The sequence below is a fragment of the Equus caballus genome, chromosome 26 (genome assembly GCF_041296265.1).
Source record: "Equus caballus isolate H_3958 breed thoroughbred chromosome 26, TB-T2T, whole genome shotgun sequence".
NCBI lineage: Eukaryota > Metazoa > Chordata > Mammalia > Perissodactyla > Equidae > Equus > Equus caballus.
The window spans coordinates 20,681,357-20,697,333 of record NC_091709.1 but is presented as its reverse complement, the minus strand read 5'-3'; the positions used below and the strand labels follow the sequence as shown (position 1 = coordinate 20,697,333).

The following is a 15,977-nucleotide window of genomic DNA, read 5'->3' as shown; positions in this document are numbered from 1 at the left end:
GGAAATAGAATATGTTTGTTGCAGTAACTTCACAGATAATATCAGTTCATAGATGGATACTTTATCGAAAGCCATCATCAGGGAAATATAGAACCTAGGGAATTTCATAAAGTTTGGACAAGTCTAATCTGTGCTCATACCATGATTTTTATAAGCATGGAATTAGAGAAAATGGTTATTAAAGACAGCACTGAGGGGCTCTTGACTCTTCTTAGAGTCACAACAAGGTAGCTTGGGTTGGAGAAGGGAAAGGAAGTGGTAGCAGGTTTGTCCCTGTGGTGCTGAGTCTTAATGAAAGAAGAGGGTCCTAGATTGGTTTCAAATTTTTATATACACGTAATTGAAACATTCTGTTCAACTGGTAGCTCAGCATTATCCTCTCCCCAGCCCCTACCATTCCTGACCCTAACCCCCAAATAAATCACTCCCACTTTATGCCAGGTGTTTAGGTATGCCAAGGCATAACTGTGATATAGAGCAATGTTTATGAGCTGAGGTTTTGGATTAAATCCTGACTCCACCACTTACTAGCTGTGCAAACTGGACACATTATGTAACCTTACCTGGAAATTGAGGCTGATAACATTAGTACCAGCTCCTGGAGATTTTTAAGGATTACATGGGAAATATGTATGAAGCACACAGCATAATGCCAGGCATATAATAAGCACTCAAAAGTGCTAGCCAATATTACTTTTATTAACTTTGAGAATAAGATTATTTCATGAACATTGTAACTTTTAATCACTAATAGATGAAATTTTATTTTTTCATTACTTATTGTGGCAACCACTTAGTATGTATTTATAATTTACTGAAATAATCTGAATAATTTGCATTTATTTGAGCTTAATCTGCTCCCGTAATTGTTTTAGTCTCCGTTGAACTGGTACTCCTCATTTTTTGTTTACTAAGTCTTCTCTTACAGTGTTTCAAACATCTTGCCATCCATAGACGTGATCTGAGAAGTCCTTTGTCTCTTTCAAGACTGTTTCTTCCTGTATGATTCTTTAGGTTCACCATCCATCTTAGACCACTGGTCCTTTTTATTTATTTATATTCTCTATTTCTTCTACAACTAAGATAACAAGATAATATGATGAATATCTCTTTAGAAATTTAAAATAAGAAATAATGTTGCAAGGGCCAAGCTTTCTCCCAAGAGGCTTCCCAAGATATTTAGGGCCTGACCGGCAACTGTCCTCTCTCAGGAGCCTAGTATTTTGAGCCTTTTTTGGGACACACTCTGATTAACTACCATGGCAATATTAATTTGTAGTGAGAAATAGCAATTTCAGGGTTATACTTGATATCCATATGAACAATGCCTTCTCCTCCTGGAGACAGACATACCTAAACCATCAAGTCATCATTAGAAGGTTACTCTTAGAGTTTAAAATCAAAACAAATTACTTAGACAAATTTGTTGTTTTCTGAAATCCAGCTAAAATTGCTAATACATCCATCTCCACATAATGGATTATCTTGTCAGGAGAATTAAAATCTCAGACCTCACTGAAGCATCTCTTTCTTGAACCCAGCAGCTTGAGTGGATACTATCAATATTTGCCTCTGTTACTCTCCCATACATTCTTAAGTGGTTTGGCATCACCCCCCACTGTTAGTGAATGTATGAGAACTCTGCAATGAAGCTCTAGCAAGGCGCCGTGTCACAAGGGGAAATTAATAGGTGAAATATTAATTTCTTATATAGACTTGATAAGGGTTCTTGGAAGAAAATTAATCCTTGTGATAGATATACTTAATTTCAGGCCTTGTTGGGAAAAACGAACCTCAATAACTCCCATCTTCTTTACACCCCGTTAATAGGGTCAGAATTTTCTCTTCTCTCAATCTTCTCCTCAAAACTTGAGCTTGTCATTCCCTAAACAAGGTCACTGGGGAAAGCAGAAAAGAAACTGTAAGGCTTTTCAATTAGGAGGACATTAGAAGGGATTTTAAGAGCTTGGGGAAGGGGGTGGGTCCCTTACAGAAAAGGCTTAGTAAATAGGAACTCCAGAATCAGAGAATGGGTAACTGACTCCAGAGAGCTAGGATATGTAAGAGATTGACAGGGAAGCGATCATTCCCCCATAGTCTTCCCCACCTCCCACATCCCCATATCCCAGGCCTGGGGGAATATCCATCCTACCATTTCTCTGTAAACCCCAAGTCTAAAGAAGGAGGTGTTTTATCCATCATGTGGTAAGAATAAGCTAGATATCTAGAGGAGGGTACAACACCTGATATGTTGTATATGGCTATATGGCTTTGAAACTACCCTCTGAATTATTGAGTAAAGAACTGCATAGTACTTCATCAGATCCCAGTGTGTATTTGCTTCAAGATATCCTGAGTAGGGTTAGGATTTTCATTATAGTGTAGAATCTCCACTTACAGCAAGCCACAAGCAGGCAAGAACATAACACCCCCACTGGACTTCTTCCTATAAATTTCCCTTCCCCATTCTGTAGAGAAAAGTCTGTTCTGAGGTGCCAGAAAGAAGAGAGCTACTATCAAAGTTAAGCTGCTTTTATGATTGACTCCTTCTTCTCTTTATCATATGTGACTAAATTCTGTAGGTCTGAATGGGGTACAATCCATTCTTTCTCTGTAAGATAATTATTCTGTTTTACATTAAATGTTAATTTCGCAGTTGTGTTCCATGATAACAGTCTTACTTCCCTTATTTTTCAAGTTCTTGGAAGGTGTCTTTCTGTCATCCTCCTCCAACAATGCATTTGAGGCATAGTCAGGAGTATTTTAGGTTATAGTTACTAAAATACTCTTGGTCATGTTTGCCCCGATACACAGAGGCATAAGATCTACTGTGACTATGTCCACATGTTGGAGAAGGTGTAAATATCAAGGCAGTGTGGGGATCGCAGTTCCATTTTTAAAGATTTGGCTAAAAACCCTTCATCCGCTGAACAAATGTATCTTAAAATAAAGTACAGGCTAGGATTAATCCAAACATCACTATCTAATTTTATTCTTCAATTGATGGCAGGAAGCAAATGGATATAGATGGAGGTCATTGGGCAATCAAGATCTCAGAATCAAAAACATCAGACAGCATTTTCTCTTATCTATACTTTATTGATACCTAGGATTTGAATTTGAAAATTCATGTTTTAGCAATCCACCAATAAATATTTGTTGGACTGCTCAAACAACTCTGTTATAGCTCACTTTACCTTCTCATACAGTACATTGCAATAGCTGTCATTTGAGTGCAATTTCTTTAAAATTTTGACTCACCCTCTATGACGCAGAAATAGTGACCGCCACAGAGTCCCAAACTTGTTTCCCCCTGCCTGGGTTATAAGACCTTTAAGGTAGTGTGTGAAAAAAAGGCCCTGAGACTTCCCTTTTGCAATTTCCCTGTTTCAGAACATGTCTTAAGCAACGTGTGGCTTAGTGGTTTAATCGTGATAGGGTGTTAGGTGTGCTCAATACTGACTGTCTACCTCATTCCTCTTCTGTCTACTTTACTTTCAAATTTGTTGAATCACTCAATAAATATTTTGATGACCCCAGAATTCTATAAAATAGTAGATAATTGATAAAAAACATTTGCTACCTTGTCATCTGAGATTTTTTGTGGATCAAGGGCTTTAACATAGATTGTAATGAGACCTCAAATGTCATATCTGTCTTTTAATCTCCAGAAACATTTTTCTTGAGTAGAAGAGAAGATTGGACTATTGCTTCTCCCACCTGTAATTCTGAAGGAAAAGATTCCAGTTTTATTTACATTTTTAATATTTCTTATAGTGTTAATGATGGTTAAATGCCTAGAGATCATAAATTGAGATTTTATACAAATTGCTTGAGTGGACCACTTTTTAAAACTGCATCTAGTCCAGCTATGATCACCATGAGTGTGAGTGTTCTTTATTCTTTAATTATCATTATAGAAATATAATCTATAGCAAACACCAGCCCAAACATAACTATTTGAAATCTCATTCTTCTTTAAGATAAACATTCCTTGACATAAAACATTATTTAAATGATAAATCATATAGTAAGTACGTTCTTTACTGGTATTATCTTTTATTCTCACCACAACCCTATCATGTAGTAAGTGCAAGTATTATCATTCCCATGTTATTGATTGAACTCCACAAGTGAATTAAATTTCTACTCACAAATGAAGAAATGGGGGCCACAGAGGATGCAAATGTTTCAGTTAAGAAATATAGTTTTTCATGACTTTCAATTTCTGAAGAAATGAAACAAAAATTTGCTCAGGCCACTGCCTTGACCAAAACACAAACAGAAAGTTTGAAAGAAAGCGTACTTCTAGGGAATTACGCACCCTCAGAGTCCACAGGTTTTTCCCTGTTATTCTCTGTGTCATTATTTTAAAAATACCACCCTGATAATTCCTAAAAATATAATTCTTCTTTTAATATCTAGTAGAAGAAGCATATTAACCATAATCTTGACAAGTGTATTCCTCCAATTCTATTATAGAACATAAAGAATTTTTTTAGCTAGTCAAGAGACTTGATTATTGTCAAACAGCACATCGTAGACACTCAATTTAATATTTGTTAAATGAATTAGTGAAATTCACACACACTAGAACTGGGCCTCAAGGAGGAGAGGCTTAGAGGTATGAGGGAAGACAGTGAAATAGAGGCACTTGATTTGTTACCTAGAGATGCTGCTCATCAAGAATGTGGGACCACTGCTTTTCAACAAGGGGTTTTATAAACAGAAATCTAGGTTGATTTCCTTAACAAGCCTCTTCTAATAGAACCAAAGTTTTAGACATTCCACAAGTCTCCCTTCGGTAAATCCCTAATTAACAAAAACCTTGAATTTCTTGCTTTTACTTTCTGGTATCTTGGTTTTGATATTAGAATACAAATGTTAAACCCTTTAGTTTGATGAGGAAAGTCTTTCTAAGCCGTAATAGCTTATTCCAGGCCTATTAAATAGAGACTCTGGATGCTTCATTTGAAGGAACCATTCATCCATTGGCTCCTCCCTGGAATAGCAATTATCAGTATATGGCAATGTAGTTTGTAGCAGAAAGACATTTGGTTAATTGAGATAAATGAGACATTTGGTTCTGTTTAATTGATTTCCATATTAATCAGGGCTTTACCACATAGTAATCGGTTAAAAAAATTAACAATATGCATAATCATTTGCTTCTGGAGTTGTATTCCCATTTATATTTATATGAATTCCATCTGTACTCTATGTTTTGAGTATATGGATACATACTTTAAATAGGATTAGTATTATATAAAGTCTAGTTTAGTTCATCTTCTAACAAAGTTTACTTAGAAATATAAAATTGCCTACCCTGAGTATTCATTCTTTGAATACTAAAAAGCCCATATCTAGAGTTATATTTCATTTCTTGGCTCAGATTTTTTCTTCCCTCTACCCTCAGAATATGTTATAGATTTTTCTTTTTATAGAAACTAAAAACAAATGAGTTTTATTCTGAAATCCTTACAGCCCTTATGAGAACTTCAGGCATGTTGAAGTGTGGGTTTTAGGAATCTACCTCATAGACTCGAGCAGGGACAGAGTGTGAAAGAGTTAGCAAAGAATTACTGTAAAAAAACAAAACTTCACCCGTGTTCATGTGAAGTCATATCCTGACCAAAGGAGGAAGTAGCAGGTCACTGGGCTCAAACTTATCTGCAGCTGTGCATCATAGACGGCACACTGCTGTCTTCAGTTGTTTCTGGAACAACAGAAAGTACACTCACTTGGAATAATCGAATTCAAAATGCTGAAGAGAAAACCATCGAATGCTTCAGAGAAGGAGAAACATCAAAAACCAAAGGTAAGGCACTTTCATACAGAAACAAAACCAAACCATTTAACAGAATGCACATACACACACACACACACACACACACACACACACACACACACACACACACATTGTTTTTATCTCTCAGTCATAAATCAATTCAACCATAAGGTTACATGCCTCATGGCAAATACAGAAAAAATTGAATTGCAAAGTTAGATGTTAAATAATACTTGACAATTATTGTCCTTGTAATTTCATCTAATAGTGCATATTTGATCATTTACATCTGTAACTGAACTTTGAGCTCAGCTCATCAACTTCATGGAAATCAATTTGGTGGTCTCTGTCTGAAAGGTTGATATTATGAAATCTTCTTGCGTATTTTTAATGACTATAAAGTTGTCGATGTCTTTTTAACAATCTACTGAATGCATTTTATATATTAAGTGCTCAGCTCTTCATAACACATTTAATTATGAGAAGGTTGTAAACGGAGATGTTTTGGTTAAATATTTGATTTTTTGCATTTTTGCCTATTAAAATATGATAGGTTGTTATAGGAATTATTTTTCCTACTCTCTTTTTTGAACTAACACCATTATTAGGGAGAGGATTGGGTTGTATTTTGGAAAGCATCAAAACTTCATAAGTTGGTAGATTTGCCAAATTGGTTTTATTTGGAATGTTGTTCTATTCTTTGTCTTGACAATAATTGCCATTTAAAAAATGTCGGTAGGGCATGAGATGGCAAAGTTTACATTCTATTGTAGAACTCTAAATTAGGTATTAGTTTCATTAATAACATAAAGGAAAGTATCTATGAAATACTAATGTCAAAGAAGTTCTCCAGTACTTGTATAACTTCTTGAGTTTCTTGAGTAAATAACATTTTTAATCTGTTTGTGAATAGACAATAAGCTGTGTTCAGATGTCTTTTTAAAGGACTGACTTATTATCTGTTGTTGGTCTTTATTTGCTTGGCACCCATTCTGAGAGAAAGGAGTTGGGAGTTGATTGTGAACTTTTGAATTGATGTAGCATTGAAAAATAATCAATATTTTTAAACTCATTGTACGTTACCATGCAACCTCTCTAAAGGAAACTTAAAAATAAATGATTTCTAATCTTTGGAAACTAAGAATAAATTATTTTCAATATTAATTCTTTCTGATAGAAAGATCTGATAAAGAATAGACAAGCATCGATAGTTAAAAATACAGCTAGTTAACATGTCATGATTTCTGTCTTTTCTCTTAATATAATAAAGATTCAAGCTAACATTTCCCAAAGAGTACAAAAAAGTTTCTAAAAGTATCATTTACCTAAGATTAATTTCATATAAAGTTTACTTGATTAAATGCAACCAACACTGAGTTGACAATAGTAAGTTTTAGGGAGGTCACAAAAGTTTATATGAAGCAATGGTTTCCTCCAAGTATTTAAAATCTAAAGTTAAAATATCTCGTAAGGACCACGTTATATAGTGTTACTATCATATTTATGTCATTAAACTATTTCCAAAATAGTACTTTAGTCTATCATCATCATTTGACTTAGTTGCAGGAACTATTGTAATACAAGTGGAGTATTGTTCATCTTATTGACTTCCTTATTCATGAAAAGAAAAATATATTTGATAAAATATACATCTGGGAACAAAATATATCACAGAAAATAGTCACATTGGAACCATATTAACTTTTGTTGTGAATGAATTCCCATTTTCTTTAGATAGATGGTTTCATTCTACAGGAATTTAAAGAGATATATGAGTACATATGTACAAGTGTGTTTTTCATACATTCCAGATCAACTAAATCTTTTCTTTTTAATGTGAGGTGATTTTTTTCCAATTACAGTCATGCATCACTTAACAATGGGTATATGTTCTGAAAAAAGCCTCCTTAGGTTGTTGCATCATTGTGTGAACATCATAGAGTGTACTTACACCAACCTAGATGGAATAGCCTACTACATACCTAGGCTATCTGGTACTAAACTTACGAGGCCACCTCATATATGTGGTCCATCACTGACCAAAATGCCATTATTTGGTGCATGACTGTCTTATAATTATCTGTTAGAAACAACGTCTCTTTAATTCACATGTATTTTACTGGGTAATTTTCTTCATGTATTTTATGGAAAAAGAGCAGAATCCATAAGAGACACCAGAGATGGATGCCATGATGATCCCTACAAACAGATGGCTGGTAGAATGAGGAGTGCAAATCTCTTCATCTACTGGAAGGAAACACAGGGTCTGGGTCTTTCCTTCAAATAACTCATAAATAGGACCAATAGTATTCAGACTTATTATAAGAAATTCATATTGTAGGTTAAGAGAGAGAGACCAGAGATATTCCCTAAGGGAGACTGGAAAAGCCTTGGAGAATTATTACAAAAGAAAGCCACTACGTATAATGGCATGTTAATAAATTCCAACAGGTTTTTGTCTCAGAACTCTCTATGGTATATAGGAAAATTCCAAATAAAGAAAGAAATTTGATGAATAGTGGTTAAGTATTCTACATTTAGATTAGTGAGTCAAAAATAGCCTTGCTTAACATCCATGCAGGGTACTGTGCTTTCCTTCTTGAGTTTTGTTTTGACTGTCTCATCACTAGTGCCCATTACTGATAGTGATTTAAAAAAATTTTAAGCATATCCAGGATTCAGATTTGGTAAGATACGATCTCAATACAACTCTGTAAATGCTTAAATTGTAGAACATTATTTTCCTCGACTGTCTTTCCAACTAAAATATTTTATTTCAGTTTTCTATATTTACTGTGAGTTTATTACATACCAGTTGCTGTGTTCAGAGCTTTTTGTACACTAATTTATTTAATATTTGTAACAACTCTATGAGAGGATCATTCTTATTCAGCCTCATAGATAAGAAGGCGTGGAGGTTATTAACTTGAGCAAAGACACATAGTTAGATGAAATATAGTTAGACACATAGTGCGATGTGAAATATGTATCAATTTCCAGAACTTCTGTTCCTAATTATTATGCTGCTATTATAAGCATAGGGACTGTAGGTATTATTTCTATGTGTGTCTTAATTATTAGCTAAAGTTTAAGGAAACCAAGGAGAACATATCTTTAAGAGCCTCTGAAAGTCGAAAAGGAATTTAGAGATCCTCCATTCCTGTCTGATTAAATGTAAGAATTCCACCTACAAATTCCCTCCAGGTGTCCACTCATGTGTCAACACTTACAATTGTGAAACAATAGCAAGAATAACTTTCTTAATATTCAAATGTTCAAACTGTCAAAAAATATCATGACCTAATATTAAGGTAAGTATAACCACATTTCTCCCTCCTGCACCTAGCATAACACCTTCAGTGTAGTAGGTTCTTAACATTTGTAAAGTGAGTGAAGGTTCTTGAGTCTGTTATAGGCAGCCTGGCTCAAACGTGGATACTCACTAGTGCTATGTACTTTCATTATTCTTGGAGCAAGTCTGTTTGTGTGTACATAAGAAAGTTTGTATGTATGTGTGTAAATAAGACTGTAATTCATTTTGAAGTTTTATTTTAAGAAGAACTCCAATATAGCAAACGTGTAAGAATTCCTAGAGAGGCCCCTTGTTTTCTAACAGTAGATGTTTGTTCCAGGTCAGGGAATATGGTAGAAACGTCGAAAATATAAAAGGAATAGACCCCACAAATGAAACTCTGCAACTGTAATTGGAACAACTTGGCCTTTATTTGGTTGGCATTAACGATCTGTGTTAATAAATTTTAACTGAGGTTTTTCTTTGTGTAAAGGAGATTCAAATACCACTGCTATTTTAAAGGGAAATGTTGGAATAATGGCAGTTCTGGAAATGGCTTTTTTTTTTTTTTTTACCATTTTTTAAAATCTAAAGTGCATACTAAATGAGACACCATTAGTGTCACAGATGCTAATTTTCACTAGCAATGACTGAAGTGGCATTCTTTCCCATTTGCATTTGATCCTAGCAATGATGAGAGGTGATGAGTTGATTATGAGCTGTTTTCACTGCACTGCCCGCTGTGCAAATTTATGCTCCTAGACAAGGATGACACATAGTTGTGGCATTAAAGAGCTTTCCTCATTGCTTTTCCTATCAAGACTGTTAAGATATATTTTAACTCTTATCTAACCAGGTATAAGAAAAGAGAAGTGTTTACATGCACTGGTGTTTCCTTTAGGCCAGGCACTTGCACAACGGTCTTATGGCATTATTTTTTCCCCAATTTATAGGAAAGAAAACAGTCCTCTACATGTGAAATATTTTACCCAAGGTATCATAGCTGGTAAAAAAAAAAGAAAAAAAATTGGTTTGGGATTCTATGGGCCAGCTTTTCCTCTTCTAAACCTGTGAGTTTCCCCTCTACTTCTTTTTCTTCTTCATCTGGGGTACAATTTTCAGATTTTAATTTAGGTGAATTCAGTTGAATGTTTTGACTTTTCAAACAAAGTGATCTCAAAGGTATGTGATATACAATGTAGGCAATATTTTAACTTCATTTTTCCCGTTTAAAAAATGGTGCGTGTAAATACATGTTTATTTTTACTTTTGGCTATTACTCCCCTCATCACTGAAAAAAATCTCTCAAAAGGCTCTCTTCAGTTATGTATTTAGTTAGTATTGATGTCATGTTTGTTTTCCAAGACATATTTACAGTAAATTATAATGCAAACCTAAAACGAAATAAGACAAGGCAGGAGAAAATGGAGTATAGATCATAATAAAAGGTATCACAGGGCCACCAAGCTCGAGTTGAATGTAGGTCTAAGTTCTTGCTACTACTCAGTGTGGTCCTACAGACTAGCAGCATTGGGATTCCAAAAGTTTGATTGAAATGCAGATTCTTTGGCCTACCCAAGGCCTATTAAATCAGCATATACATTGCAACAAAATATCCTGGAGTTCTGTGGATGCTTTAAATTTGGAAATGATGTTCATGTTGATGGTTCTCAACCTAGGTTGCACATTTGAATCACTGAAGAGCTGTAAGGCATGCTTATGATGGGGTTCCATCTTCAAATATTCTGATTTACCCTATAGAGAATGTGCCTGAGCATCAAGAATTTTTTAATGTTTCACAATCTGGAGACATCTTTTTCTACTAATCTTTTCAAAAGACTTAGAAATTAATTCATTCATCCATTCATCCATTCGTTCATTCTTCAAAACAACAGATGTCTACTGAATGCTTACTATGAACAGCATAGACCATATGCTGGGAATACAGAGCTAAATAAAATGAAGATCTCTGCCTTCATAGGACTTACGTTTACTGGGGATGACAGACAATAAACAAGATTAATGTGTTAAATATATAGTGTTCTGGGCAATGATAAGTGCTAATGAAATACAAGTGACCACAGAAGACTTGGTGAGAATGGGACATTTGAAAAAACACCTGCAGGAAATGAAGGAGCTGGCCAAAAGATTGTCTGACGAAATCATATTCCAGGCAAAGGGAAGAGCAAGCCAAAGGCCCTGAGGTGGGAGTGTCCTGGTGTGTTTGAGAAGCAGTGGAGCAGAGTACTCAAAGAGAAGAGCCATCCCAAAGAGCCAGATCATAGAGGGCCTTCTAAGTCATTCTAACGATTTGGCTAGTATGGAAAGATTTTGAGAAGAGAATAGGAGGCTCTGACTTACATTTTAGTGGGCTTATTGTGTCTTTTGTGTTTCAAACACATTGACGGGAATTAGAGAGTAAGTAGATGAGACCCATTAGGAGGCTGTTATAGAAACTAGGCAGGAGATGATGGTAGCTCAAACAAGGGAAGTGGCAGGATGGATGTTGAGAGGATGTTGAAGTTGGAATCTATTTGTACATATTGTATACATTTGAATATATGTTGGAAACTTACCACATGCTCTCTGAAGATGGTACACAGAAAGGCTGCCGCTGCCCTGCACTGTTCTTGCTTAGAACTGGTGCCCACATTCCTCTTCTCACAGTCACCAGAAATTCACCCCAAAATTGATGTGCCACTTCCCAAAGTTTTCTGCCTGTTTCTTCCAAATACAATTTTCTGTTGGATTTAATTTTCATTTCTAGGGCATCTAAAATCAAAAGAGAAGAGCTAATAATTTGCTCATTTCACAGTTTAATTGTTTAAAAAGAGTTAAATAATTTCAGTCTTGAAAATTTTTCTCCAAACAAAGCACTAATTCATTTTAGCTTTCCCATTTTACAGACTACGAATCTGTAATCAAGTTTCATTGTAAGCAAGAAGCAAAAGCTTTGGGGCCAAATAGTTTGGCTATACTGGAAAAGAGAAAAGAACATGTCCCCAGACAATATATAGAAAGTTCAGGAAGCAAATGGTTGAGAGAAATGATGGAAGTGTGGACTCCCCTTTGGAAATTTGGATATTATATCCCATAGGAAATGTATAAAGTCACTACCTTGACTACCAGTGCACTGGATTTGTTAAAAATCCATTTAATGAGACACTTATCTCTTGAATCTTTCGTTGCCTTGCTTTGGAGATAAATGGCTTCATTATCCCTGCAGATTGTGTTTTTTTAATGATGGAATTAAGTCCATACTCTACATATCTAAGTTTCCAAATTTAGCATTACCAAACTGATCCATTTCTCTTCCTTTCTAGTGTTAAGGATTTAGGTGAACTTTTAGAAACAAGACATTCATAATTAGCTCCTCAATAGAGAACAAAAATGTCCTCCATTAAGAATTGATTAATAAGAATGGAAGAGGGTTTTAAACTGTCTCTAGTGGTAAACGGAGTGATTCTTCTATAGATAGAGCCATTTGTCAACACAGCTGGCTGTGTCCCCTCTCTCCCCTCATATGAAGAGCTTTGGAAGTTTTCACCTAGTCTTTATTAGTTTTCTAGGGCTGCCATAACAAAACACTACGGGCTGGGTGGCTTAAAGAACAGAAATATATTTTCTCACTGTTTTGGAGCTTGTAAGTCTAAGATCAAGGTTCTGGCAAGGTTATTTCCTCCAAGGGCCGTGAGGGAAGGCTCTGTTCCAGGCTTCTCTCCCTGGCTTGCAGATGGCCACCACTTGCTGCCTCTTCACTTGGTTGTCCCTCTGTACATGAGCACTCCTGGTGTCTCTCTTCACTATATTCAAATCTCATCTTTGAGAGGCTCTGAGCACTCTCATGCTTCCCTGTCTGTACTTCCCATAGCCTAGAATGCTTTTGCCCATTTTTTTCCAACTCATAAATGCATATCTATCTTTTAATACCTTGGTGGACTCTCATTCCCCCGAGAAAGCCTGCAGCAGTTAGCCCAAGGCAGTGTATGAGAGGGCATTCTGACAGAGCAGTAGGGATCACGAACTAAAGTCTTACAGATGTTGGTTTGAGGTCCTATTTTGATATTTCCTAACCAGGGTATGTGGAACATTTTATTAAAGCTCTTTTGAGTTTCAGTGCACTTAAGAAGGCGGTGTGATAAAGCACGTCACATCAGATTGATGTGAGAATTAAGTTGATTACCATATGTAAACTTCCTAGCACATAGTACATGTCGATTAATAATCTCTCCCTCCTTTCTATGTTGATAGTACTCGTTCCACACCTCTATGTTTCTTTTACAATAGTTTATTCCAATATGTCCTCCCAACTAGAGTTATCATCAAGAACAGGGGATGTATCTTATTTGTATCCCTACAATTTTTGTTGGGGAACAAGGAGGATTGAACTCTCTGATGTTCAGACTCCATGTGCTTTCTACTATACTTTGGCTACCACCAAAAACATTTGTAATATGGAACATAGTTGTGATTTCTCAATATATGTACAATAAGTGTGAAATGACTAATGGGTAATATTAGTCATCTAAAGAAGTAATCTACTCCAAGACACAGGCTGTAAATGGGTCACAGATGAAGATCTAGGCAACACCCACATAAAACAAAGTAACTATTCTTAGAATCAGAGGGTAATGAAACAAAATAATAATTGAAAATTGTAATGTAATCTGTCTGAATTTTTTAAAAAAGCATTTGCAAAGGGAGCCTAGAATGGAGTGGGAGGGTAGAAATTTGCCACTGTGTCTGCAGAACAATCCAGATTAACTGAAGTAAATATTGCATTTGGCTCAGCAGACTTGCTCACTTAGGTGAAGTATATACCTAAGGCTATTATAACTTCGTGTCTCTAGCCCTTAATACCACCTAATTCACTTTACTGCAATTCTACCATACTAATCAAACAAACTGCCAACAATGATTTTGTGTCCCACGTAGTATTTCCTCGACGGGAGAGAATTCTTTGATCAGTCAACAAGAATATGCATTCTTCTTGGCAGTTGAATTTCTCATACCTAATCAATACTTGGTATTGCCATTTTTGGTACCTTCTCAGTTTAGTTTAGGAGTCAGTCCCTTCTGAGGTTGCTTATTTCTGCAAGCTTGAAAAATGAAGTTCCTCTACCTGTCAAGGTGAGGGCCTGACATTGAACATGGAGACCCGGCCAAGGGATTGGCTTCCTAGAAGGACTGGCCTGAGTTGCCAGCTGGCCCCACCTTTTCTCTACATATGTAAAATAAAGACAACTAAATAATCAAATTTCTTTTCTATATTTTTAATTAATAATTTAAATTCCTGGAATAAGATTCAAGGCAGATTTACCTTGCATCGAATTCTATTTTACAATACATAGTGATATGACATTAGTCTGGATATTTGGTTAAAATTTTTCCTGAATATTTCACATGGTTATGCCTGCACAACTTTGATTTTTTAATAAAGTAAGAGTAATAAATAAGTGATTCAATATATAAGCTTTGTAATGCTTATGGGTACATATTCCTTACATTCTTAGTTATTATACAACCATCATCCTTTCTAAATTGGGCCATCTACAAATTTCATATTAGATTCTGAATATCTCACTGTAATTATTTATCAATTTTAAAGCAGCCATTACCAATTAAACAAATGTTTGTAATTTTAAAAATAAAATTCTTTCAAAGATAAATGTTCTACAATTATCAGACATTATACTGTAGGTTTAGGAATGGTCGTAAACTGAGTTCATTTCTACACACTATTACATTTCAACACCAATATGAACCCTCAATAGATTTAAATATTCATATGCCAAATTCAAATTAGCTGGAAGGAAAATAGATGGAATTGACAACGAGGAAGTTATTGAATCCAAAGCTCTCCTCCAAATATCCTAGCATGAACTTACTACTATTTTTTCCCACCTATTCTTTCCCTGTTTGGGATTACACACCGTATATTTACCCCACATAAACATGTCTGTTCTTACTAAGAAAAAAACGTTTAAATTCCTAAGCATAGTGGCAGCGGGTGCTGCCTGAGATGGGAATGTTTATAAGCTTTATGATATTAACTGCAGCACTCAACCTCAGGTGGCATAAAGCATGCAAAAAAGAACTTTCTGTCAGTTTTATTATTTCTAAAAAGGTTCCCCTTGAAGCAGAAGAGTGACCTTGCTCTGCTGAGCTGACATATGCCACTGGATTAATGGTCGAGCTCTGCTGGAGGGAAGCTCACGGAAACATTACAACTCCAGAAGCTGGGCTGGCGGTGACCATTAATCAGGGGGACCAAAATCATGCATCAAACACACTCATTTAAAAGTAGTAAAAATGACTTTAAAAAAAAAGCTTTTTGAGAATTAGCTTATTGTTTGTCATTACTTGTGTTCAAGGAGATCTCTGCATGACTAAAATATCCCTTGGGGAGACCTTTAGAAAGGTTATTATGTACCCAGAGGCCAAGAGAACATGGAGGACATTTAAGACTAATGGAGGTAACGGGGAGTTTTTGTTCCAGCAAATTTGATGGGAAAGTTTATTAAATGGATTCTATTTTCCCAACTTAATTTTCACTCCTTTATTTAACCATGACTTCAAAGCAATGAGTATTGTGGATGTTTTTCTATGTGATGATTTATTTTATTTTTAAAGCAAGAGTAACTGGATTTAGCGGTATAAACATTTGACTGGCAAACTTGTTCGGAAATTTTTCAGGAATCTAAAGTTTGAGTCAACATATTTAACTATTAAATATATTTAAACTTTTTTAACAGGCTTAAAAGTACTATACATTCTTCTGCCATGTGTTAGCTAATGAAAAATTTTCAAGATTTGTTCTCTGTCTGATTACTGAAAAGGAAAAACAGTTTAAATGTAAGCTCCAGAAAGGGAATGTTCAGTTTAATTTGGCTGATA

General features: G+C 35.3%; 1 protein-coding gene and 1 long non-coding RNA gene across 3 annotated transcripts in view; one reads left to right on the top strand and one right to left on the bottom strand.

The window, feature by feature from the left end:
- SAMSN1 (SAM domain, SH3 domain and nuclear localization signals 1) overlaps nucleotides 1-15,977 on the top strand; it is a 131,806-nt gene that overhangs the window by 77,523 nt on the left and 38,306 nt on the right. Inside the window, exon 1 of one of the 2 annotated variants that reach the window (XM_001498489.6) lies at nucleotides 5,609-5,818. The exons of the other annotated variant lie outside the window; for it this stretch is intronic. Within the exon in view, the coding sequence (XP_001498539.3) occupies nucleotides 5,762-5,818 (57 nt within the window). The 5' untranslated portion in view covers nucleotides 5,609-5,761. Of the gene's footprint in view, nucleotides 1-5,608; nucleotides 5,819-15,977 lie in introns of those variants that run through there. 2 annotated transcript variants of the gene reach the window in all.
- Nucleotides 1,794-5,716, bottom strand: LOC111770858 (uncharacterized). Its single transcript, XR_011432909.1, has 3 exons — nucleotides 5,605-5,716; nucleotides 3,584-3,728; nucleotides 1,794-1,898 (listed from the first exon to the last, which is right to left on the bottom strand). It is a non-coding gene; the product is annotated as an uncharacterized lncRNA (long non-coding RNA).